The following is a 26237-nucleotide window of genomic DNA, read 5'->3' on the forward strand; positions in this document are numbered from 1 at the left end:
TTTTCTTGGCAAATATTATTATTCTAGTTATTTGCTAACGTTTCTGCTATACTTCAAAAGTGAATTAGGTAATCTCATAAATCTATGGTAACGTGAGAAGTCTGCTCCTTCCAGATAAGGTGAATTTTAATAATAGCTCAAACATAAACATAGAATTTTAGACCTCTGGAGCTTATTTTATCCAGATCCTTTATTTTAAAAATGAGATAATTAAAGCTCAGAGAGATGATATGACTTGTCAAAAGTTAGAGGTATTTAGCTACAAATCTGGGATGCCCATACTTACTGATAACTGTCAGCATATATAGTTACAGCTAGTTAGTTTCCAGAACATATCGAAAGTAGAAGACTTACTAATGCAGAACAAACACTTGTGTTGGGAAGATTTACATTCTAATATTATTCCGAAGAAACTTGAAAAAGGGAGACCAATCAGGAGGCTGGCAGGAAATTGGTGATGAAAGCTTATGCTGGGGTAGTGGCTCGTAAGAGGATAAAATGACAGCTTAGCCTTTCAGTCTAACTAATTCTTTGCCAGTACCCTCAGAGCTTTCATTATTTATGCAAATGACCTTTCTAACACCCTAACTTTTACAACTCTAGCCCTTATTTCTTTATTTTAACAGCAATCACTGTTAAGATCTAGAAATCATTGGGAATAGCATCACCTCTAACGTCTGGATCTTTGAAATTGAAATATCCTATCTTTTACCTCTACTCCCAGGATCTCGTTTGCACTAAACCTATTCTTTTCTAGTGTTTGTGAAGGGCCAATGGCGGCTAGCTAACTTGGAAGAAGGATTAGATTTGCTCTGCTCAGCCCTAGAGGTCAGAGAGTGGAGCCACGGATGCAAATTGCAAAGCAGCAGATTTTGACACGCGGCAGCGTGTGCCGAGGTTTTCTTAGGTCCTTCAAAAACCGTACAGTAGAGTTAAGTACTTTCCAAGACAGCAGAGCGTGAGGCACAAGAGGGCACAGGGAGGGGCGGGCCTTCTAAGGTACTCACTGAGCTCGCCCTCGCCCCCTCGAGGAGGGCGCACGCCGTTGCTAAGGCGACGACGGACGCTTTGAAATAACGCAGCTGTGATTTCTGCGCTGGGCCTTGCCGGGACCCTGCTCCGGACCCAGTCCTTAGTAGGCTCCGCCATGCCCCGCTTGGTCAAGGCTCGGGTGAGCGCCTTGCCCGGGGGTCCGGAGACTGGGAAGCAGACGGTGAGAGCCAAGTCTGGGCCACCTCGCGTGCTTCTTCCATCCACGCTGCCAGTGCCCACGACCGAGCGCATCCTGCAGCGGGGGATCTTTGAGATCAACGGGAGGAGCTGCGATGTGGTGCTGAGCGACAGCGCCCTGCGGTGGAAGCCCATCCAACCCGAGCACCTCGCTGCCCCCGCAGCCGGTGAGTGGCCTCACGAGGCTCCGCTCCTCTCTAGTTGCCGACCCCCGCTCCTTGCCCCAGCAGCTTCTTTCAGCCTGGCGCCTCTCTGGGCTCTTCCTCCTCCTCCCTTCCCTCAAGCACCTCCCTGACAACCACGTCCCTAAGCATTCAGCAGGACGCGCGACTCCACGCGTGCTTCCCGGTCCCTCGTGTCTGTCCGCGCTTCATCAAGCCATCGCTGCCGGGTACATTTGGAAACGGGCGATTTTCTGAGTCTATCTTGCACCTGCTGCTTCAAAATGAAAGGGCGACGAGAATCTGAAGCCCGAACGCAAACTTAAGTTTTAGTTAAGAAGAGCTTTTAAAATTAAACAAACAAAAAAACAATGCTTTTTACTTGTTTTCTGTTTCTGAAATCACCGATATACATATGTAGTATTCTCGACGACAGTAGTTTTCACTTCAGTGTCTTGGGATAGTTGAGTCCGTGTGTCTGAGAACCAGGAACCGAGTGACCTCTCCAGGCTTCTCTAATTCTCAGGTGATTTAGCCAGGTTTAAAAGAATTTCCGAGGAAAAGGTTGTTTGGAAATCGAGAAGGAAAGAGCCCTAGCATTGAAAGTCAGGGAGGCCCGTGGTTCAAACTCACCCCTCTAAAGAGGAGCGTGAGGGACTTTTTTCTCTCTGTATCTTTGGACCCTTTTAGCCGGAGGCTCGTGTAGCCTATGGAGTCCTTCTCAGAATAATGTTTTAAAAGGCATAAAATGAAGAGAGTACTATTACAAAGAGGAGATATATATTATATATATATATATATATATATATATATATATATATATATATATATATATATATATATATATATATATATATATATATATATAAAGAGAGAGAGAGAGAGAGAGAGATAAAGTGATCACATAAAAAAAGAAACAAGTTCATAATCCTCAAGTTAAGATCATTCACTTAGGAGTACTGTGAATTTGAGCTAGTCATTTGACTTCTTTGAGCCTCAGTTTCCTCATCTATAAAGTGGAGATGCCAGAGTGAGACATTTATTGGCCTCTGCACCAGATTCCCCTTCTGATACATATTGGCAAGTCACTTAACCTTGAGCATGTCTCAGGAAGCTAAGTAAGCTAAGTAACTGTCTATGATTTCAAATTACAGAAAATAAAATGTCTCCCCGTTTAGGTAGGGAAAATTTCTTCTTGGGAGTTCCCTATACCAGTGAACTTTTGCAAAATGCTTTGCAAATTTTAAGTTCTTAAATGTCTGTTTTTATGGCCTCCAGGATCTTTCCCACCCAATTGCAACCCTTCTATAAGCAATTTTTCTAGGTCATCGTAGTTCTTTTGCAGGTGACTGGCTTTTGGAAGGTATTAATAGATAAAAGCAGTTTCTTGTGTCTTGGAGGGGTTAAATGATCTATGGTCATACAAATAACAAATCACAAGTGAGATTTTAACCTGTTTTTGACTCTCATGTCCAGCACTCTGTCTAGTACACTATGCTGCTACTCAATTCTAATATTCTATCTCAAATATATTATTAGTATTTTTGAGCTAGCAAATTTTTATTTTTTGCAATTATCTGCATTTGTTTTCACTGATTCATTTTTTGTAGGATTGTTCATTATTTAAGGAATAGTTTCCATTACATTAGTTACATAAAATAAATACATAAACTAGTCTATAATACAATGTAATTAATTTACACATGGAATACAAGAATATATTGTGTTTTCTTTATGTCAGGCACTTTGATAAACAATAGGAATACAATTAAAGACCAAAAGACTGGCCCTCTCCTCAAGAAGCTTATATTCTAAAGAGGGAAGAAAGACCAGATAAATGGGGAAAAAAAAACAAAAAACATTCAGATCTCTGTTTGGAGTAGATTTGTATAAGGCATTAAGATGTTGAAGACAGAATTTTGTCAAGCTGTTCTCACTGAATAAAATATCTTTATTTTTATTTTTTATTTTAAGCATAAACATTTCCTTTCTTTGTTGGAAAACAAAGTGTAACATTCTGTTACTACAATTCAACCAAAACAAGTAATTGGCTTAGAAATCTCTTGTAGGGAAAAGAAAAAAAAAGAAAAAAACAATGAAGTTAATTAGTCAAAGGCCATAGCCTATATTGAATGACTATAATTAATACTGAATTTATGAAGTTAAATATATTTTAAATTGTGAATGACCATAGATTGAACAATTAACCTAATTTTGATGAAAATAAAAGGCTTGTGTGGCAATACAAACAAGTCTCCCAGTTATGAATTGTGTTCTTAAAATTAGTTGTTTATAATTCTTGGTGTATTTTCCCTCTAGAAACGTTATTATAATTGGTATTTAGGTTCACATACTAGTCCCCAAAAATCTATTTAGCCCATAATGTCTAAATTGAAATAGTTTAGATTTCCTAGGTGTAGGGATATACTCTTTATCTATTGAAAGTGTGGTCACAATTCAGCAATTTGTAACTTTAGTTGTTTAGAGTTGCTATAATATAACAGAAAATATAACTGAATAAAAAAATAAGGAAAATTTTATTTTTAATACTTGTTCATTGAGGAAAAGTAGGTTTAATTGAAGCTAATTGGAAGGAAGTATTAAAAAAAATAATCCAGAAAGGAATTCTGACTCAATAGTTATAGAGGTTCTTTGACTCAAGAGATATGTATGAATTACCGGATCAAGGTACTGTGCTGTGTATATAAAGATAAAAAAGCCAAAAAAGTCACATAGGCATTGGGAACACTGGAGAAGTTGAAGGCCATACACAACTTACTTTTCATATAGATAAACACATATATCAGACACTTAAAGATCTAATGTTTTTGTATTGAATTTAATTTCATTACTAAAATGGTGTTTTATGCTTACTTTTCAAAAATTGCCAAATTTTGCCATTGCCAAAATGGTTACTCATCACTCTTCCTGTTGGCATGATAAATTTGTTTGGCTATGGAATACTAAAACCTTCTTTATTGGGTTCAAATGGGACTTAGAATGAAATATGCTTTCTTATGAACCTGCAATTTTTTTTTTTTGGATGAATGATCAATCGTTAAAAAATTAAGTGCCACTATGTGTCAGGCTCTGTGCTAAATGCTTTAGATGCAAAAGACAGCCCTGCTCTTGCAACTTTGCCTTGCCTTGAGAAGATTTTACCTCAGTTTCTCATTCTCTTGCCTTTTACCTACAATTTCAATATCATGAGCAATTCTATGACAGACCCAGAAGTTCTAGATTTCCTAGATTTTATCTTTTGCCTACAGTTGCGTACTTGCCAATTTGCTCTTGTTCCTAGTTGCTTTCCAAAGAGGGAATTCAATGCACAGAAAAGGCAGTTGCTACATGAATCAGAACTGGATCAGGGACAGGGTGAAACAAGGCTCTAATTGAGCAAGAACCCAATTCTTTTTAGGAAATAACTTTTTGTATGGGATAGCACTGTAATATACATAATTGTACATAATAAATATGCATATATTTGTATATGTGTGTATATGTGTATATTTTAAATTGTATGATTTTTATTATTTTTCATATTTTTTCTAATATGAAGCATTTTTTTTCTTTCCTACCAAGACCTCCCATTTTCTATTGAGGGAAAAAGGGAACTACAGAACCCTTATAACAAGTATAATCAAACAAAACAAATTTCCAAATTAGTTGTTTCAAAAAAAATGTCTTATTTTGCATAGTAATCCATCATTTCTCTTTTAGAAGGTAGGTTTCTTCATCATTGGTCCTCTTGTTTGGTTCATGACTGATCATTTTTTTGATCAAGCTTCTTATTCAAAATTGTTTGTTTTTACAAGTTGATATTATAGTATAAATTGTTCCATGGTTCAATTTATCGTACTTTGCATAAGTCTATGCAAGTCTTCCCAGATTTCTCTGAGATAGGCTCTTCATTTCTTATGGAATATATCTACTACATGCATGTACCATAATATCTTCAATCATTCCCCTCATTAATGGGTATTCCCTTAGTTTCCAGTTTTTTTGCCATCACAAAAATACTAATATAAATATTTTGTACTATTGGGAGGACCTTTCCCCCTTTGTTTGATCTCTTTGCTGTATAGATTATATAGTAGTGGTATGCCTTTTAGTGGTTGGATTAAAGGCTATGAACAGTTCAATAACTTTTTTCAACATAATTTCTAATTGCTTTCAAGAATGGTTATACCAATTTTTGGTTTCACCCTTAGTATACCAGTGCTCCTATTTATCTGTACATTTCTAAAGGGAATTTCACTGAAGTCTCCATTATGATAGGCTGAGGATAGGGACATGATGGAGATTGTCACTTTTTCATGTCTTCTTAGAATTTTTTCCTTCAGCAACCTGAATCAAGGTTGATCTTCTCCATCATCCTTCTCAAAGCTTGAAGAGTCTTTAAGACTGAAGAGAACTCTTTTTTCACTTTCACAAACTCTTGTCACTCCCCATGTGGTACAGAGTGTGATCTCCATCAATGAGGAAGGACCCCATGCAAGTGGTACTTAATACCAGGATTGTAAATTCTTTTGCCATTTGTCTCAAAATCTCCTTAGACCCATGCCCTTTTATCCAACAAGTGTCAAATATCCCCAGGATTCCAATTCATGTCCTTCTGAGGTAAGGATGAGGGGTTTTTAAAGCACCACATCCCCCAGAGGATATCTAGTACAAAGCCTTCATCTTCCTTCACAGAATATTTTCTTCACCCTTAGGAATATCCTTCAGTAGAACCTCTTTTCACCGTTAAAACAAAGCTTACCTTTCCCCTCTTCCTTTTGATCCTTTCTCCCTCCTCACTCCCTTTCAGGCTCTTTTCTTCCTCAAAGATTACAAAAGTCATCTCCTCCTCATTTCCAGTCTTTGATTTGAATTGAGCTCATTAGACACTTAACTCTATCCTGGGGTGCCCTATTTCCACTTTCCTGCACTTTCTATTTTGTGATGAAGGATGCAGAATCAACTTATAATATATTTGCATTTCCTTTAATTTTATTTAAAGTTCTCTAAAGTTCTTAGTAGGTAGCTAGATGGTACAATAGATAGACTTGGACAGGTTTGGAGTCAGGAAGTCTATTTTTTTCTGAGTTCAAATCTAGTCTCAGACACTTACCAACTGTGCGATCCTGGACAGGTTACTTAAGTCTGTTTGACTCAGTTACTTCACTGTAAAATGAGCTGAAGAAGAAAATTGCAAACCATTTTACTATCTTTGACATGAAATTTGACCTCATATGGGATCTTCAGGAGTTAGACATGACTGAAAAATAATTGAACAGTAAATGATAGGTTTCGGTTCCTTGTAGAGCCTTTTTTTTTCTGAATTGATTTCTTGAATTTAATCATTGGGGGTTTAGAAATTTGAAGCTTTTTTTTTTTTCCTGGAGGTCATTTATGATTTCTTTTGAATGGTATTAACTTTTCTCAGAAGTATTCTGGGTAGTTTTCTTGTATTATTTCTTGCAGTAAGGTGATCAAGTTTTTTAATTTCTGGGAAACCTGTAATCCTTTGGTTGGCTCTGTTCAGCCTATCGTCAAGATCTTGATATTTTCTTTGGAAAGAAAGCATATTTTCTTTTAGCATTATTGTTTTTTGCTTCTAATGTTCTACATTGTCCTTCACTCTAGTTTATTTGCATTCCAAATCAAATGTGGTCTCCTTTATTTCTTTGAAGATACAGATTCAAATACAGTCAAGCCTTAATATTACCACATTTAATTTTCATGACTTCAAACATATCAGTGATTTTTTATTTTATTAATACTTTATTTTCACTTATGGGTTGCTAACCATGCATATTTAGCTATGTGAAGTAGGGGAAAAAGATTATGCCACTCATTTTCTAAGCTTGAAGAGTGGCATGGCGTAATTGACCAGCTAGTTAGAGATACACAGAATCCCATCATCTTGTCAACTTGCCTCTATTATGTTTCCATACTCTGAGATCCTTAAGGTTATCAAATGTCAGTCTCTGTTAGAATATTTCAAGCTGGTGCACTTAATCTCCAGTGTCATTCAGCAGCTATTAAGGATAGGAATGTTGGAGATGATGTCAAGACATTAAGAGTTCTGGTGTCTTCCAACAGCATCAGTTAAAGTCCCAACAATTTTTTCCTTGGTTTTCAGAGGATGGCCAAGATAGGAAGCTTTATAGCAGTATTGTGTACTGTATAATACCCTCACATAGTTATCTAACACAGTGGAAAATAAGATTCATGTTTAAAAATGTTTTTGTTTTAATAATTTTATTTACTGTGTGATATTGTGCTATAATACAATAAATGTAATGTGTTACGAAAAGTGAATGTTGTCTGAAATAATTTTGAAAATTGAGATGTTAGCACAAAAGAACACAGAATACAAGGAAGTATTAGAAAGAAAAATCACATTAATACTTTTATTTTATGTAACTGCATTTTATGGGTTATTTCATGGTTACTATGTAAGAAAATTGTATATTACCTGAATTAATGTTATATTCAGAAAAAGTATATTTTCAGCAATCTGTAGGAAAATATTACAATTTTTATATTTGGGAGAACCTAGCAGCCTATTTCTCATACTTTTAATGTATTAACACTCCTGTTTTTATTTTCCCACCACTTTTTAAGCAATGTTATTATACCAAATATCATCCTTTAGATTATCTCTCCTTGATTTTATATTATAGTCTGGTTTTTGTTCAGTTGTTTTTGACCCTTTGGGGGTTTTCTTGGCAAAAATACTGAAATGGTTTGTCATTTCCTTTTGTAATTCATTTTACAGATGAAGAAACTGAAGCAAACAAGGTTAAGTGACATATCTGGGGTCATATGGCTACTAAGTGTTTGAGACTAGATTTGAACTTAAGAAGATGAGTCTTCTTGACTTTAGACTTGAAACTCTATCCACTTTCACCTAGCTGCTCATACTGCTATCTACAGATAACATAAGCATAGGAGAGGAGTTTGTTAGGACTATTATTGAGAAGTGCTACCCCTCTGCACCCTTAAATCAGCTGCTTTACCTTCCAAGAAGAAGATGAACCTCCTTGTTGACTTATCCATATTAGCATTAAATTCACTCTCTGGGAATATCTTTTCTGCTACTAAGAGTTTTAATTATAGTAAAATTCTTTATGAGATCAAGAATATGAAATAATATTAATCAACAACTTGCTGAGGGATTCATTTTATAGCTAAATCATCTTGGCATATAAGTATATTGGTGTAAAGTGCTGGCTAACACCCTGGAGGTATTCAGGGTCAGCCAGAGTCAGAATAAATCGAAAGTATTTGGTCTTTAGGGGGAGAGAAGGAGGCAGGCAAGCTGCCATGCGGCTTGCCAAAGATGTATCCTGGATTCTGGAGTCCAGAGTCTCCAGATCTCTCCTCCTTGTCCTGCCACCAAGTGACTCTGGCCTCTCTCCCTACACCCTCCAAACCTTGTTTATGATTATCTTAATACCAAACATTCAGCAAGCACCAATGGTGAGGAGAGCCATTATTCAAATATATGCTAATAGAGTCTATCTTGCATCCAATAGGTAGTTAGCCTTAAGTGCTTGGTTGTCTGATTCAGGTATATCTTTTTGGAGTTTCAGCCATTATACTTTGGGATTCATTTGCACTCAAAATAAATTGTTATACAGGGTATATACATACATACATATATATATACATACATATACATACATACATATATATATATATATACATACATATACATACATACACACACACACACACACACACACACACACACACACACATATATATATATATATATATATATATATATATATACACCTTGAGATCCTGTTATAGCAAGGGTGGAGAACTTTTCTTCTGCCAAGGACCATTTATATATTTATAATATAGATGGCCATGAAACATTATCTAGTTAAAGAACTTGAGCAGTGGGAGGTGGTTGTATCTAACTTTCAGGTCATCATCACCAGCAATAGCCTTTGTAAGTGATTATCTGGCTCATGGACTAGATGTTTCCCACCACTGCTTTATAGTAAAGACAATAGTACTTGCTCAGAAAAAAAAAAAAAAAAAAAAACTTTCAGTGTCATGTTTATTTTGTGTTATGAGTTTCTGGATACTAAAGGATGTTAGTCAAATTGCTAAAGTATATTCAAAGCTTCTTTATGAAGAAAATATGGCCCTGTTTACAAGCCTTCTTATAGCCCATTCCAAGCATAGGTGGTCTAGCTTTCCATGTTGTTAAGAAAATACAGATCCATCTCTAAAATTTTACTAACAGACTGTTAAATTTGATTCCCACAATGTAGTACTTAAAGGATTGTTTCCTTTTTTGATCAGCATCAGAGCACCAACACTTCTAGAACTTACTGGGAAATTATAATTAATATAAATAAAATAGCTGTTTTCCAATACTTGTCCAAGACTAGCTTAAGAAAAAAGATATTTCAGAGATTTCCTAATGAATTCACAAGTTGCTCACCCTATGTAATCCTGCACAAGTTTCTTAACTTCATTTAAGTTTCCTCAGTTTCCTCATCTGCAAAATGAGTGAGCTGTACTCAACAACCTCAGTGGTATCTTTCAACTCTAAATTTCTACTTTAATATGATCCTGTGATCTTGTATTAGATAATCATTTCCTTAGATTCTTGTACTCTATTTCTGGATTAACTTTAGAATAGAAAATAGTTAAGTACTTTGTGTCTTTTTATTAATAATTAAAATATGTATCACTTCAATTTACCATGCGTGTACTAGAAATATTAGGGAGTCACTGGAGTTTTTGAGTAATGGGGTGATATTGTGAGACCTTCTTTAAGGAGGCCACTGTGGTAGCTGAGATAAGAACTTCTGCCAAGTAAAAGAGATAGGATTGTGCTATGATATGAGTATCCATAGTGGTAGTTGTAGCATGGGGAATTATGCTAAATGACCAAGTGAATGAATAAAGCATGTATGAGGCCAAATTTCCATCTTTGCAACAGCATCCCTATTTCCCTTTTTATTTCCTTAACTTTAGGTATTTGAATAGCAAATAATTTCATGGGCCTAATTTGGCCCATGGACTGAATGTTCTCCATCCCTGCTTTATCATAAAGACAATAGTACTTGCCCAGAAATTTTTTTCAGAATCACATTCTTTATTTTGTGTCATAAGGTTCTGCATACTGAAGGGTACTGACTTTTCTTGGATTTTATTTGCTGAGAATATCTTTGTTTTTACTACTGTGATTCTTCCTTCTTTGTGGCTACTCTCTATAGTATCTAACTTAGGACATATGCATAAGCAGACTATTCCTTTTACCATTCTTTTTTTAAGCTCTCTTTATTAGATTTATGAAATACCTGGAAAGTACAATCTTGCTAAACTTTGTTAAACATAATACATTTTTGGTCAAGAATCTGCCATTCTTTACTACAAACCATGATCCAAGAATACAAATTCAGTTACCTGATATTACCTTCTTAGCTAGTTGTTTACTTTCCAGAAAATTTTTTTTTCTCTTCTGTATAACTATCTTTCAGTGGACAATAGTGAGAAAAACACAATTCGTTTTTCATCTTCTTGCCCAATACTTCTTAAGTGTGAAGACTTTTGGACTGTTAAAGGCTTTAAGTGTCAAATTGAGCAGTTTGTATTTTGTCCTAGAATCAGCAGGGAACTACATAAGACTCTTGAACAGCAGGTTGACATGGCTAGACTTGTGCTTTAGGAATATTGTGATTTCAGTCACACAGAGAATAGATTGTGGAGAAGAAATACTTGAAGCCAGGTTTTGAATTAGAAAGAAGTCTGTTCCAAAAAGGCCAGGTAAAAGGAGATGGGGACCTGTACTAATTTGGTGACCTTAGGAATGGAGAAGAAAGCATTGAATATGAGAAATATTGTGGAGATAAAAGCAGTAAAACTTGGTAACTGATGAAATATGACTTGGGGAGAAAGAGAGAGAAAAGTTTGCAGCTGTGAACATGAGTTACTTGGGACCTAGTTGTAAATCTCTGTGGGCCCTTCCCCTCATCCATATGGAAGTTAATGGACAAGGTGGTCTGTCTCTCTCTCTCTCTCTCTCTCTCTCTCTCTCTCTCTCTCTCTCTCTCTCTCTCTCTCTCTCTGTCTCTCTCTCTCTCTGTCTCTCTCTCTGTCTCTCTCTCTCTCTCTCTCTCTCTGTCTCTCTCTCTGTCTCTCTCTCTCTCTCTCTGTCTCTCTCTCTCTCTCTCTCTGTCCTTCCCACACACACACACACACACAGTTGGGATTAACTGTCTTGCCCAGGATCACATAGCTAGGAAGTATTAAGTGTCTGAGGTCAGATTTGAACTCAGGTCCTCCTGACTTCAGGGCTGGTGCTCTATCCACTACACCAATTAACTGTCCCTCTAAAACTCTTTTAAAACAGTTTACAGGAGCCTCAATACAGACTACCTGTGAGAGAATAAATGATAATAATTCTAATTAATAATTTTATAGGTCTGAAAATTTTGCAAGCATATCATATAAAACAAGTCATTTGAGTTTTGCAGTGATCCCATGAGTTTAAAACTTAGATTTAAAAATTTATAGTAAACTAAGGATTGGAGGAGGGAATTGCGTCCCAGGATTTTCCAACTTGAATTCTAGCATTCATTTTATTGGAATAAAATAAGTGCAAGGGCTCTAGATAGGAGCCCAGACTATTCCTAAGTCATGCAATTCTCAGTCTAAAGTAGATCTGGTGGTTGGCTTAAGTGTCAGGTTCAAGGGAGAGATAATGGATCAAGGTAGGTACTTGGTAGTAGTCAGGAAGGTGAGATTAAATCTAAGTAGAGGATGGGTGCAACATTGGGAAGCCCTGGCTCATTATGATGAAGACAAAGGTAGTCCAGTATCTTGGATAATTTTGGGGAGATCATTTGAAAAAAATAACTTTTCAGGGCAAGGTATCTGCTTTTATTCTTAGATCCTGACATTAACTCTTAGTTTAGCCCTCTAAGATTAGAAATCTGCTTATTAAAGTGATAGCAAAATTTGTTGTCCCTAATCACTCCAGCCAACTTTATTGCCCACTATCAGGTTTACCACACTATCCCTCCAAACTTATTTTGTGCACATAGTAGTGAATTTTTGCTTATGCTTTTTCCTCCAAATGCAAAGTACCTTCTTCTACCTTTAGCTCATCCAAAATTTTCCTGCATTTTATAGCATAGATAATTTAATAATGACAGTAATCATTAGCATTTACAAAACATTTTAATTTAATTTAATAAATGCTTTTCATGTTATCTCATTTTATCTTTACAATAATACATTGTAGGTGCTGTTATTATCTTCATTTTACAGATGAGGAAAATAAAACTCTTAAGACAAATAATTTGACCAGGTCTATTCACATTTGAAATTGGTCCTCCTTGCTCCAATTTTCACACTATGTCCACTCTACTGCCTCACTATCTTATTTCTAAGATTTCTTTTTATTTCTTTCAGGTTATTCCTTTCCACTTCAATTTAGAGAGTTTTCTGCTTTCTAAACTTTTAAGCATTTCTGTTTTCCAGTATCATTGATTTTGCTACATAAGTACCTTTCTTTCTTCCTCTTTCTCAGAAACTCCTAGTTCATATCTTATTTAAGTATTAGTTATTGTCTGAGTTGTAATAATAATCTTTTCTTTTCTCCTATCTCCTAGAATTCTCTGTTTTGTAAAATAGACGTTTTAGAAAGCTCTTCATTCCATTATCTTTCCATGGGATTAAATATGTTTTTATTATGAAATAAAATTATCAAACCTCAGTTATTGATACAAATTTTCAAATTTAAAATTTTGATTTAATGTTTGCTGTTACACAGTTTCTGCTAAAATGCTCTTCCAGGTACTATTCCTTGTATACTTTTGACTTCAACTGTATTCTTTTAGTAAGTGAGGAAGAAAAAGTAAACAAAAATAAACAAAGCCTTAAATGTATCATTTAGTCCTGTTAAAAAGTATTGCTTTTCCAGTGATTCAAATTTATTTAAACATGCAACACATAAACATGGATACAGGAAAGCAAATGCAGAAAAATGTTAGTGTAAATATAAAGATACAAAAATCAACTTTAAAACAACAAAAACCAGTGGTCATAAAGGATTTAGCAGAGCACGATGCAGTCTTAGTATTAATCTACCCAAGCTATTTAGGAACAGATGTATGTGAAATGGATACGTGTAGTCTGTTTTGTATATCTAAAGTACAACATCTGTCAGTCTTCTTGTGGTCAGGAATAATGGAAAGAGGGGTTAAACCCTCAAATGACCTATTACCAGTACATTATTGAAGTAGTAATTACTTGATCAAATTCAAAGCTTTTGGCCCATCAATGCACATATAAAGAAAATACTTGTCTTTTATATTTTATTAAAGTAGCAAGCTCTATACCCTCAAACTGATTTAAAGGACATATTCAAAAGGTTATTTGAATAATTCAATTGTACTGTCATATCTATGTAAATTTATATTATTTTGACAGAACTAGTTGTTTACAACTTTATAGTATGTAGGCATGTTTTGCATTTTTACTGAAGATATATGAGACATAAAATAATCAAGAATTTCAGAATGGCAAATTCTTTGGTTTTTAATTATACATATATTCATTATTTTTATTTATTTTGATTATTCCTTCAATCATCATTACTATATGGATCTTAAAAATGTATTTTCTAAGATAATAACTACTATCAGCGATTTTAATTTTTTTGGTGTTATGTTTTGGGGAAAGACAATATAAAGTTTAAAGAATTAGAGGGCATGCTATAGATCAGTTAGTCTAACCCTATTTTATAGATGAAAAAACTGGAGCAGAGAGCAGATAATGATAAATATGTAGTGTTCTCACATGTTTTCTAATTTGTAACTTCCACCAGAGCCTGTCTAATAGTTTTGAAGTTAGTTTTAAAAGCTTTTACTCCCCAAATCATTTTACTTTATTACTAATGACTACCAACTATGAAGATCTACTTTTTCTCCTGAAGAGTTCATAGCAGGGTCCCATTTTATGAAGTTTTGTTTGTGTTTCTTTAAGTTTTGTATTCCTTTGTTTCTGTTATCATATTTCAGTTAAATATATACTAACTGCTTGAGCATCCTGCTATCACAGCCTTAAAAGAGTTTCACTCTTTTACTGTTAGTCTAATTTATTAAAATTTTACTGTTAGTCTAATTATTCTTTAGATAAATATCACTAGGACTTTTGAATGCTGATCACAAAGTGTCAAGTGGAATCTCTTTTCATATATCTGGAAGTTCAGTGCACAGTGATTCTACTAAGAATACAGCATGTGACCAACTGCAACACAGGGATAGGCAATAATGTCAAAGTAGTATATCAATCCTGTGAGGGTGTTAGTTTTAAAAATGATGGTTTATGTGATCAGGGAGACAAGGAAGCAATATAGTTTCCCCTCCCCCTGCCATAGTATTCTGAAGTCACTGCTGTCTGTACACAATTGTATTTGGCAGCAGGGTCCTCAAAGAAGTGGGATTTGAGCCAAAAGAAATCAGCCCACATGCTACCTTTGGCTTAGATGTCACAGACTGTAGTTCTCTGATATAGCAGATGATTATGTCCCCCAAAGTATACATGAAAAAAGATATATAATTTCTTCAGATGGTATAGTTGGCATACTTTTATGGATTAATGGTATGCATAAAGATAAGAATGAGATTGTGTATCACCTAGCATAAAGAATGCTTAATATAATAGTCCAAGGTTTTCACCAAAAATAAAAATTGAAAATGATCACTAAAGACATCTTATCATATTGTCCACTGGCAGAATGAAGTCTACGTCCCTTCTGTTCCCTTTCCCTTCATCTTTGCTTCTTGTCTTTTTTCTCTTATTTTGATTAATCAAAAAGGCTATCCTGACTTTTGGAATAAAGTAAGTAGGGGATATATCACTAAACTTCATTAAAAGTTCTATTAGCAACAGTGTTGTTCAGTTTTATATGTGTAAATAAAACCTTAATCAACCATAGATAACATTTAGTTTCAATAACCAATTTTCTTGTCTACACTGATTAGGGAAGGAAGAGAATTGAGTGAAATTCTTCATTTATTTATTAGTTTCAATTTCATTCCCTCAAATAAATCATTCTAAGAGTCCTTAATGCATAAAGCTGTATTTTATTTAAAGTTTATTATCTCAGTTCTATTCAACAAACATTTAAAAGCACTGTAGTAATGTCTAATGATACAAAGACAAAATAAAAGTCATCCCTTGTCTTCAAGGACCTCAATCTACTAACATAGATAAACATAGCAACAAATGAATAAATTTATTCATCCTTTACTATATGGTTGAAGTCAATTGTGTAAAAAAAATCCACATAATGGAAATCTGGTTTACATTCATTTCAACAAAGAAAATAATGCTCTATTTATTCATACCTTCCCTACCTCCAAAATCATCCCATTTCCATCCAAATAATAAATCTCATAATAAATATTTTGCATTCTTGTTGAGACATCAAGAGAGGGAGCATTCATCTCAATGTGTTATTATTTTATTTGTCTCATTATGAAGCAGTTTGCATTAGTTTTGGGAGACAATCTGCAATTCTTTTTTTTTCCTTGCTGAGGCAATTGGGGTTAAGTGACTTGCCCAGGATCACCCAGTGATAATCTGCAATTCTTGATATAAATGCTTCATTCTCAGTGTTTTCTCTGAATTCTTTGCCTGCAGTCCTCAGACATCGAGAAGAGCCACGATTGCTCCCTTATAATTTCTTCCCCTTAGTGTGTAACATCTTATTATTCTGCCAGTATATGTGTACTGTTTCTGATGTCTACTATATGGACTAATTTGTGTTTACAGATAAATATATACCAAAAATGAATATAAATTATTATTGCTTAGTAAGAGGAAAGTTCTTACATGAATGTCATGATCAAGAGAAATTAAAATACATGATAGCAACTAAGGGAATCAGGAATGATTTCCCTCAGGAGAGTGCACTTGATATGAGCCTTGAGTGAAGCTAAATGAATGAAGATGAAGAAGTATGGTAATAGGACAGTCTAAGAATGAGGAACAACCTATGCAAAAGCAAGGTGGTGGTGGTGATGGTGGTGTAGTATGTGTGTGTATGTGTGTGTAGCTGTGGAGTGAAATATATAAATGTGAGAATTTATGTGAAGTAAACCTAGAAACAGATTGGAGCAAGATTGTAAATAAATTTTAAAGCACAAAAGAAGAATTTGCATTTTAACAGAGAAGCAATGAGAAAGCCATAGAAAGCCATAATATTATTGAACAAGGGATTTACTGACTTGCACTTTATTTTGAACTATTGCAATAATACAAGGAAAAGGTGGAGGAACCTGGAACAAATTGGGTAACCTTGTGAGTGGAGAAAATGATCCAAAGGTGCAGAGATGGAATTGAAAGTGATTGGGTATGATCATTGAGAGTTACTGACAGATATAGTGAATCTAGCTATGGCTAAATGGATGGTATTGTCAGCAGATATAGGGAAGTTTATAGGAAACACTGGTTTAAAAGGTGTTTTGGATTGTCCCCTCAGGTAAGTATGGTAGAATATATTTAATAGTGGGACAAAGTGAGACATTTATAATTCACTTAATAGATAATAAAATGAAATTTACCTAGCCATTGGAAAAAGCTACTCAGTAAGGACATACATTGAGGATAGCCAAGTTGATTCAGTCTTGTGCCAAGTTCTCTAGTTTGAATTGGCCATTGTGGTTCATCTAATATCAGAGGAGATCTTGAGCTACTTGCTGTTTTGTAATCAGGCTACCAAGAAATAATGTCAACAGCTTGAGCCTTTATTCCCCTGAGCCAATTGAGTTTTGCAATTAGTTTTAAAATCAAGGAAAAGCTAGTAAAACTTGCATAGGAAAAGGAATCAAAGTATTATTCCCACAATACTTTCTCTAAAAGAATTATAACAAAGTTAATGTGAGACAATTATAGTTGTCATTTCACATGACAAATTTAAGAAGAATAACAGAAAGAAAACTACAAACTACCACCACCACAAAATACAGCCAACAATAGTAGACCTATGTAATAAAATATACATTGCCAATGACAGTGTATCTTTATGATGGTCAAGTCTATCAAAGGTCATTATCTCCCCCAACCCCTCACTTCTGATGTAGGCTTATATTAAGCTTTGCATAGAGTTATTCTTATGTTCAAGTTTACTTCTTTTCCTCTTTGGAATACTATAATCCAAGATTTTTCACTTTTTTTAGTAGCAACTGTCAGGTCTTATGTGATCCCAAAGGTGTTCCCTCACTATTTTAACAGTTTCTTTCTGGAAGTTTCAATATTTTTCCTCTGATATGAGAGATCTAGTTTTTAACTCTCATGCTCCCAAGATTTTCTTCTTTTTTCCTTTTGGGGTTCATTTGAAGAGGTGATTAGTGTATTCTTTCTTTATTCTGCCCTCTGGTTCTATTGGATTTGGGCAATTTTAATTTATGTTTTCTTGAAATATTGTATCCAGGTTAAAAAAATCATGATGTCAAGTATTTACTGAATAAAAACTGTTAAATTATTATTCTTTGACCTGTTTTTCAGCTCAGTTAGTTTTTTTTTCTTTCAGATATTTTGCCTTTAAATTTAATTTTTCAATATTTTGATTTTGTTCCAATAGTTCTTGCTGTTTCATAGAGTCATTGATTTCTATTTGGTCTATTCTAGTTTTCAAGGCATTTAATTAGATCAAATTGACCACTTTCTCCTATAAATTATTGTTCTTTCAGTTCTTTCTTCTAGTGCTTTATTTAATTTTTAACCTCTTGTCTAATTTCTTCTAGGCATTCATGTAATTCTTATGGAAACATCACTTTTTCCCCCTTTGAGTCTCTGTTTATGACATAATGTTATAATTAAAATATTTTGTATATTAGTGGCATTTCTTTTGATTAATATATTTTCAGTTTTAAGTTCCTGAATTGATATTTTATGCCTGGGCAAACTTCTAAACCCTAATCTGATGGTTAGGATAGTTGACCCTATTTGCTCTTGTCCCAGGTTTTCTAGTATATTGTGTAGACTTCCACCTCCTGTGATTCTACTTTGCTGGATTTTTAAATTTCAGATCTTCAGGGTTCTTTTTTATGACTCAGGACAATGTTTTAGGGAGCTTAGATTTCCTGGACTTGTGCTCTAAAGACCTGAATGCTAGGGCACTGCTCCAAACTGGTCACTTATAACTGAACTCCTTCAGATGTCCATTGTCCCCACTGTGGGTTTTTCTTTTATCTTGCTTCTCTTGCACCTGCCTGCTTTCCCCCTCATCCAGTAACTTTCTCAGGTGATATTTTCATTCTTTATGCCTGCAAACACATAGTCTTCCAGATTACACTTATTTCTGAACATCCCTGGTTCTGCTGTGAGAATAACTTTGTTCCAGCTTCCTTTATTCTTAGTCTCAGGCTTCATGTAGCTGGCCAAAATCAGGATCTTGAGAGCAGTTCTAGGGGCAGAGGAAATCACTTTCTGTAGCTTCTCATTGGATTACTTGATCATTATTTGGTTTAATAGGAACTTAAGTATTTTGTTGTAGGTCTGTGACACCTGAGGCAGCAATTTTAGCAGGAAGTTCTCTGATTATTTTTGATAAGTTGCATTTATTTACTTTTCTTGCATTTATATTGTTTTCAGTGTTGACAAGATAAACATTCTCCAGACTGCTGTTTTGTTTTCTTTTTATATTTTAATATAATGTCTCAAATTAAATTGAAATCATTTTCTCCATCATTTAGACAGAATCACATGGGATGCAGATTGAGTTCTTTTGCTATTTGGAATATATAATTCCATTTCTTTTAACTATTTCTCATGATTGCAGAATAATCTTGTTTCATTCAAATTTCCTTCATGTTTTTGAAAAAAATTCTCTGTGTACTATTTATTTGTGAATGAAATGATTAAATGTAATCATTATGTGAAGTAAAGTTTAACATCATTTTGAGTTTGTGTCTGTGTGCATGGGTATGAACTTTGTAGTCTTTTGAGGAATTAATTATCTTTCTGATTTCAGAAGGGTTAGGGTTACTCCATTGCTTTATCTCCTTGTACTCTTGGTCCTTGGAAATATTTTTCTCTTGAAATCTTAAAGGTTTTGATCATCATGGGGGAATGTTTATTCATTACCTTTTTCTAATCCTTACCCAAAGACTGGCCTTAAAAGACTGCTTCAACCCTTCTTTTTGGAGGATATAGGATAAATAGTTCTGAGCCACTGTTCTGAATATCCTCTGGGGATACAAGAATAGTTCTAGTTTTGTTTCATTCCTCTTTCCAATAAGCCTGATAGTGCCATCTTTGTAAAGCTCTTTGAGTCATTCTTCTTTCTGCTTTTTTTTTAAGAGTGATAGAGAAGATGGAGAGGAAGGATTCTGAACAGTCTCTGTAAAGTCTTGGGGGTTACTAACATAGGGTTTGGCCACAGTTCTAAGAAAGTGTAAACTTTGTATCACCCCCATTTCTCCTTCTCTTCAGTTCCATTTAGATAGGCAAAGTCAGAGTCTCTTATTCCTTCAAGAGTGGGGATCTGAGAATTATTCAGACAGTAGCAGAGTTCAAGGGAGTCTTCAGTTAACTTATGTTCATGCTGGGAAGGAAGAGTGCTGAATGAGAGTTTTGTGGTTTAAAATTTTCTTCTTTCTTTCTTTTGTGGATTTGTATATAATCCCTTCTTGTGACATGTAATTCACATTTTTAAAAAGTTTGGAAAAAATTTTGGATGACAAAAGTGAATAATTTGCCAGATTATTAGACACTTGGCTCAAAACTCTGTTTAGCTTTTAAAGCTCTTCCCAAATTTTCCAAGTGTACCTATTTAATTTTACATAATAATCCTATTTCTGAACTCTGTGGTCCATGCACATTAATTTAACTGTTCCTTACACAAGATCTTTTGTCTTTTACTTTTTTATCACCTGTTCCAACTTACCTCCTCTTCTGAGAATATTTTATTAACTTCAAAATTTTGCTAAACTGGAACATTTAAAAATTATATTATTCTTTATGGAATAAAAAAGCATTTCAATATTATAGAATAAAAATGCACACTAAATTGCAAATCTACTATGTAAAACTTGGTATTCCTTTTAAATACATAATAAAATTATCATGTAAATTTCATTTTTTTCTAAATACAATTTTTCTTAGTCCCTCAAGGTTCTAATGTCCTTCTTAACAAAATTTACTTTGTTTTTCATGTATTTGATACATACTTATCAATATACCTGTTTCCTCTAACAGAACATACACTCCTTAAACATAGAGACTTTTTTTTCTTTTTGTTCTCATGGCCTATTTCAGTGCTTGGCATATCATAGGTACTCAACAAATACTTTTGTTAATGACTAATTTATATCCCTAGGGCATTGTATTTGGCATATAGAACATGTTTAATAGTTGCTTATTGAGTGATTAATATCTTTATTTAATTTCCTCAGATCCTCAGTTCAACCTTCATTAGGAACATAGTTCTTGGCTATGTATTACTAATGATCTTTGAAATTAGATAGTTAATGTTATAGCACAATCATTTCTTACAGATAGTCTATGCAGAGATTGATAAAAGAAGTTATATTTTACAGATACACAATAAGAATCTACCAACTTTTAAGATATTTAATATCTATCAAGAAGGGACAAAATTTACACAGTAAAAGAACCAGCTCATCCTGGGTGAAAATGAAGAGCAGAGGAAGGAAACATTAGAGGAAAATGACTTGATTGTTTCTGTGTGGAAGAGGGATTAGATCTATTCTGTGTGGTTCAAAAAAGAAAAAAAAACTATGACTACTGGAATTTACAAAGAGACAGATTTCAGCTCAGAATAATAAAAAATAGCTAATAAAGCTATCCAAAAATATCAGATGGGAGTCTATTTGAAGCAATGAGCTGTTGTAGAGACAATTCTTGCTCTCAGAAAACTGTTGAAGCAACTAAATTATCTCTAAAGATATTCCCAGTTCTAAGATTCTGGACTCTTAAATTTTGGGGGATTGATTTTGGTTGTTGGCATGTTGTTGAGGAATGAGGTGGAATCTCCACCATTACTAATAACAATTGCAAAACAATTGATTGAGGCTGATGGACAGAAATATTCAAGAACCACTAAAAGAGCAGTAACTCACAGCTTGCCTTACCAGACCAATGACTTTTCTTTTAACCAAGTTTTAACCAGGTCCCTCATTTAGAGGATCAACCCTTTGGTGACTTTTGGTACTACAACTCTCACCTCTTCAGCAATACAATTGATAACAAAGTCAGTTGCTTATCAACAACTAATCTCATTTCTATTTTATTTATGCATAATTATCTGAATGTTGTCTTCTGCATTCCACCATGAGCTCTTTTGGAGCAGGGTTTACCTTTGCCTTTCTTTGTATCCCTTGTGTTTAGCACAGTATTGAGCACATAGTAGGTGCTTGATGAATGCTAACTGACTATGAACTGAAAACTTGCCATAATTTTCTTCTTGGGATGTATATCATAGAACCATGTTATAATGAGGTCATCTTGGTGACTTTGGATGGAGTTTGTGTTGTATTGAGTTCCACTCTTTAGACAATATATATGTCAGTGTTCTGGCATATTTTTCAACTTACTTTATTTGATAACCATTATGGAAAATTACAGACCATCTTTTTTTATTTTGCTGTTCCACTGGAGTCCAAATAATAGTTTTTAAATTGATGTTTATCATGTTTGTAGCACAGTTTCAGGTGCCATAACCAGTTACAAATGAAATACAGGTAAAGATATGATATCTAACTTCAAAGATGTAACAGAGAAGCTTATAATCTAATAGATCTATGAGCTCTTTTCTGTCATATTTTAAATTACTTCGCAATATTTATATAGAATGTAAACAAGACTTAGTATAGAAAACTATAATGAGAACACTGATTTATGAAAATATAAAATTGATTTTCTCCTGAACAAAAAATAATTGTTGTAAATATTTTATACCCAGAAAAAACATTGGAAAGTTTGGGAAGTCCTTGAGTTCCAAATTAACATGTATGTTCTTAACTATTTCATGTAATTTATTACAAAAATTAGCAAAACACTTAAAATTAAAATTACAATCTAAAGTTATCAACTATCTGCAAGTGTCATAACCTTAATTTTGCCATAGTCTTTCAATTTTGTTTTTTTTTTCTTAAAAAATACTATTCATTATTAGCACTATGGATGCTCTTTTGTCTTTGCATACTGTTTCCATATAATGTGTTGTGCATTTGATATGGATATTACCTTATTGCCATAAGGAGCTGCCATTATTTTAGACACCAAGTGATTTCATGATAGTGTCAAATTTCTTTCACATATGCTTATGTTTTTGTGCAGATGACCCCCCCAAAAAAAACCATCTGCTAGTTTTGTGGCACTATCTGCTATGTCTTTTTGAGAATGTGACCTGTCTGTCACTTTGCTAATGGGAAGGTACAATATTTCATTAGGGTGAATTTCCTCTCTGTTTTTTTTCTGTTGGTATTAATTCTCAAAAAATTAGTTCATTTTTTGGGGGGATCTTTACTCCTCGACTTCATGATTATTAAGCCCATTACTTAGCCTCTTTTGTTTGAAAACTTGAAACTTGACAGATAAGAGTCCTATTTGTAAACCATTTGTTTTTTAAAGATATCTCTTAGGGAGAAGTGAAACTACAATATGATTACTCTAAAGTGTTGCTTCATATTAGGAATGAATTTTTTAGGCCAATACTCTATGTGGGTTTCATATTTTAGTGTCAGTAACCTTTTGTTAACTTCTAACACAAGATAAAATAGAACTTTTTTTTAGGGGGTAGGGAAAACACCTTTTAATGTTAATAGCAAAAAAGTATAAACAAAAGAGGTCAAACCTTGTTTAAAAAGTTAATGAAAATATATTTGAAAAATAACTGAATCAAAAGAGTACAGAAAGCATGTAGAGGGATTTTAGAAATAATTTAGTCCAATTTTCTCCCCAAATTTTTCTCAGTACCAATTTTGTAGAAATATCTACATATATTTTCTTAAAACTAAGTGTTCTAGAAAAAATAAACTAAAATTAGTTATATTCGTGACATTAAAAAGTAAAGGAGTAATTCACTGTAACGGAATATCTAAATTACAAAACTTTGGCTACTTCTGAGTAATAAAAGAGTCCTTATTTCCATTGTCCCCAAATTCTAAATATGAAAGTATGCTTTGCTTAAAGTTAAATAGTTGGTTGTTTATAGTCAATTTTTTTGGGGGAAAGTCAGAACTTTAAGGAAGTAGAAATGTTGATTAAAACTATAAATGAGAAATTTTGGTGTGGAAAACCTGCATTCTCTTCAATTTTATTTACAATATTGGCAGTACAGGACTTTATCTATAATGTTTTGATTGATACTTAATTTGTAGTAAATTTAGGCCCCAAATAACTTTAAATTTAAAATCAAAGTAAAAAAAATTATATACATCATGATGCTGATCACTGCTTTTCTTTACTTATTTTCCGTTGTCTGCCTTCTCACATTTTTACACTTAAGTCTGTTAACTTCTCCACCCCTCAGGATCTCTTCACACACACACACACACACACACACACACACACACACACACACACACATCATTTTTTCTCATTAGGCTGACATCCCTCCTACTACTTTCTCTTGACTTTGGCAGAATTGATGCAAAAGCCAGTTATTTTGAGCTGCTATGCTCAGCTGTACTTTTTATAGTGCTTTTGTAATTTTTGTCTAATACCTTCTGTGTGTGGGGGGCAAACAGGATCAAAAGAGTCTAGTTATGGTGTTGCAAAGAAGTGTGTTGATTGGTGGGCAGCTTCCTTAGCATGATGGTAGAGTATGATTGTGTTCCCAAGAAGAAAAAGATGAAACTTTGGAATGAGAAACAGATGACTGTTTTCCTACAACTGCTTCCATAACTTTTTACCAACTAAAAGTATATATTGTATTGTCTGACACGTGGAATTTGTTAATCTCATCTGGTATGTGTATATGTGTGTGTATTTGTGTCTGCATGCTTCAAAAGATAAAGCAAGATATGAGAATCTGGAACTTCTTCCCATTCATAGGCTAAAGGTAATACCACCAAACCAAAGGACAGTTCCCAGCTAGTAAAAAAAAATAGGGAAAATCTTAACTAAAGAATTAAAAAAACCCACCAATTTATTAAGCATCTACTAAGTGCAAGGCATTATACTGAGCATTTGATTGTTGCAATAATCCTGAAAGATAAGTGTTGTATCTCCCATTTTACATTTGAGGAAACTAAGGCAGATAGATCAAGGGCTTTCCCAGGGTCATATACCTAGTTTGTATCAGAATTTAGATTTGAACTCAGGTCTTCCTGACTCCAGGCCCAATGTTCTATCCACTTTACCACATAGTTACCTGCAGGAGATGAGGAATGTCCAGAAGTCCCAATAAGTGGTATTCATGAAGGAATATCACATAGTTTTCATTTATTATATTAATGTATGAATTATTTTTCTTTCACTTGTGTCTTTTAAATACACTGAATGTTATTTATCTTGAATGTACTTCGTAGGTAATTAGAATGACATTGTAGCACAAAAACAAAAAAAGCAACAATAACAAAAAAACAGAGGGAGAACTATTTGCTTTATAAAGTTTTTAGCATGGTACCATAAACATGCAGACATTTATTTATCTTATCATCATCTAATGAAGTAAATTATGGTATGGGAAACTGGGGGATAAAATCTCACATTTGCATGCTGGCTGAATATTAGGCCTTTCTCTCAAAATATGTGCTTTTGTTTTGTTTTTAATATAACATACTATTCATAATTAAAATGAAATCCCAGTGTTAAAGGATTACTGTTTTAAATAATTGGATTTTTGTCCTTTGTTTAAATGATCCTTCTATATTAGAGAGAACTTAAGGGTATCTTGGGATATGAAATATTCTTAGATTAGAATATTCTTGTTACATAATCCCTCAACCTTAATAAATGAATTACTTCTAAAATAGTTTATCTGAAGCAAGGAAGCTGTTATAGGAAATATTGTAGCACAAATAAAAAAAAACACTTTTAAGATATAGGAAATGACACAAAGAATTACTTTTTAACATGTTGGCAAGTTTGAATAATTATTTTAGAATGCTGAAAATAACCTCTAAATAGAAAATATTTAAATTAAAAATGTTTTCATCATTATAACTTCTACAGAAATCATATCTAAAATTGCATGCTTCATTGGATAGTTCTCGTTATGTATAAATAATTCTATTACTTGAAAAATTTTGTTGAATCTCTTTCCTAAATAAATTTAATTTTTCCCATTTTTAAATATAACTAAATGTTAGGAAGTACCTTAAATATATGCCCTAAAGTAGGATACTAGACCTGAGAGAAAGGGATAACAAAGTGATTGGTATTTGGGAGAATAGGAATGGAGGAAAGAAGTAATATGCTTAGGCCTAGTTGCTGTTGAAATGAAAGAAACATACAACATTCTGTACTCTCTCTATCTCCTTACTGAAGATTCTAAATAATAGAGAATCCTATCCTCAGGGGATATATTGAGCCAGGATCAGGATAAGCAGCAGAGAGTGTTAAGAGAGGAGGAGAGTGCTTTGCTTGAGGCATGGCTCTATTCCATCTGGAACCCTCTTAAAATCCTTTTACTAGCCCCTTAAATCAGAGTTGGAGACCTCAGGCTAGAAATTGAGCTAGGAGCAGCATTAATAGTGCAGAGAGAAATTGAGAGACATTGCAGAGACACACACACACACACACACACACACACATATACACACAGAGGGCCAGAAAGAGACAGAGAGTGAGAGTGAGAGAGAGAGAGAGAGAGAGAGAGAGAGAGAGAGAGAGAGAGAGAGAGAG

The 26237-nt window shown here is 34.0% G+C and overlaps 1 protein-coding gene across 2 annotated transcripts in view; it reads left to right on the plus strand.

Annotated features, from left to right (window-relative positions):
* Positions 1–202: 202 nt before the first annotated feature.
* The window catches only part of CERKL (CERK like autophagy regulator), a 224758-nt gene continuing 198723 nt past the window's right edge, over positions 203–26237 (plus strand). The window contains exon 1 of one of the 2 annotated variants that reach the window (XM_074302962.1): positions 203–1397. In XM_074302962.1, the coding sequence (XP_074159063.1) occupies positions 1148–1397 (250 nt within the window). In that variant the 5' untranslated portion in view covers positions 203–1147. The remainder of the gene's footprint in view (positions 1398–26237) is intronic. The other variant, XM_074302961.1, reaches the window with a different exon arrangement.

This window comes from Sminthopsis crassicaudata, chromosome 3, assembly GCF_048593235.1.
Source record: "Sminthopsis crassicaudata isolate SCR6 chromosome 3, ASM4859323v1, whole genome shotgun sequence".
NCBI classification, from domain to species: Eukaryota; Metazoa; Chordata; class Mammalia; order Dasyuromorphia; family Dasyuridae; genus Sminthopsis; species Sminthopsis crassicaudata.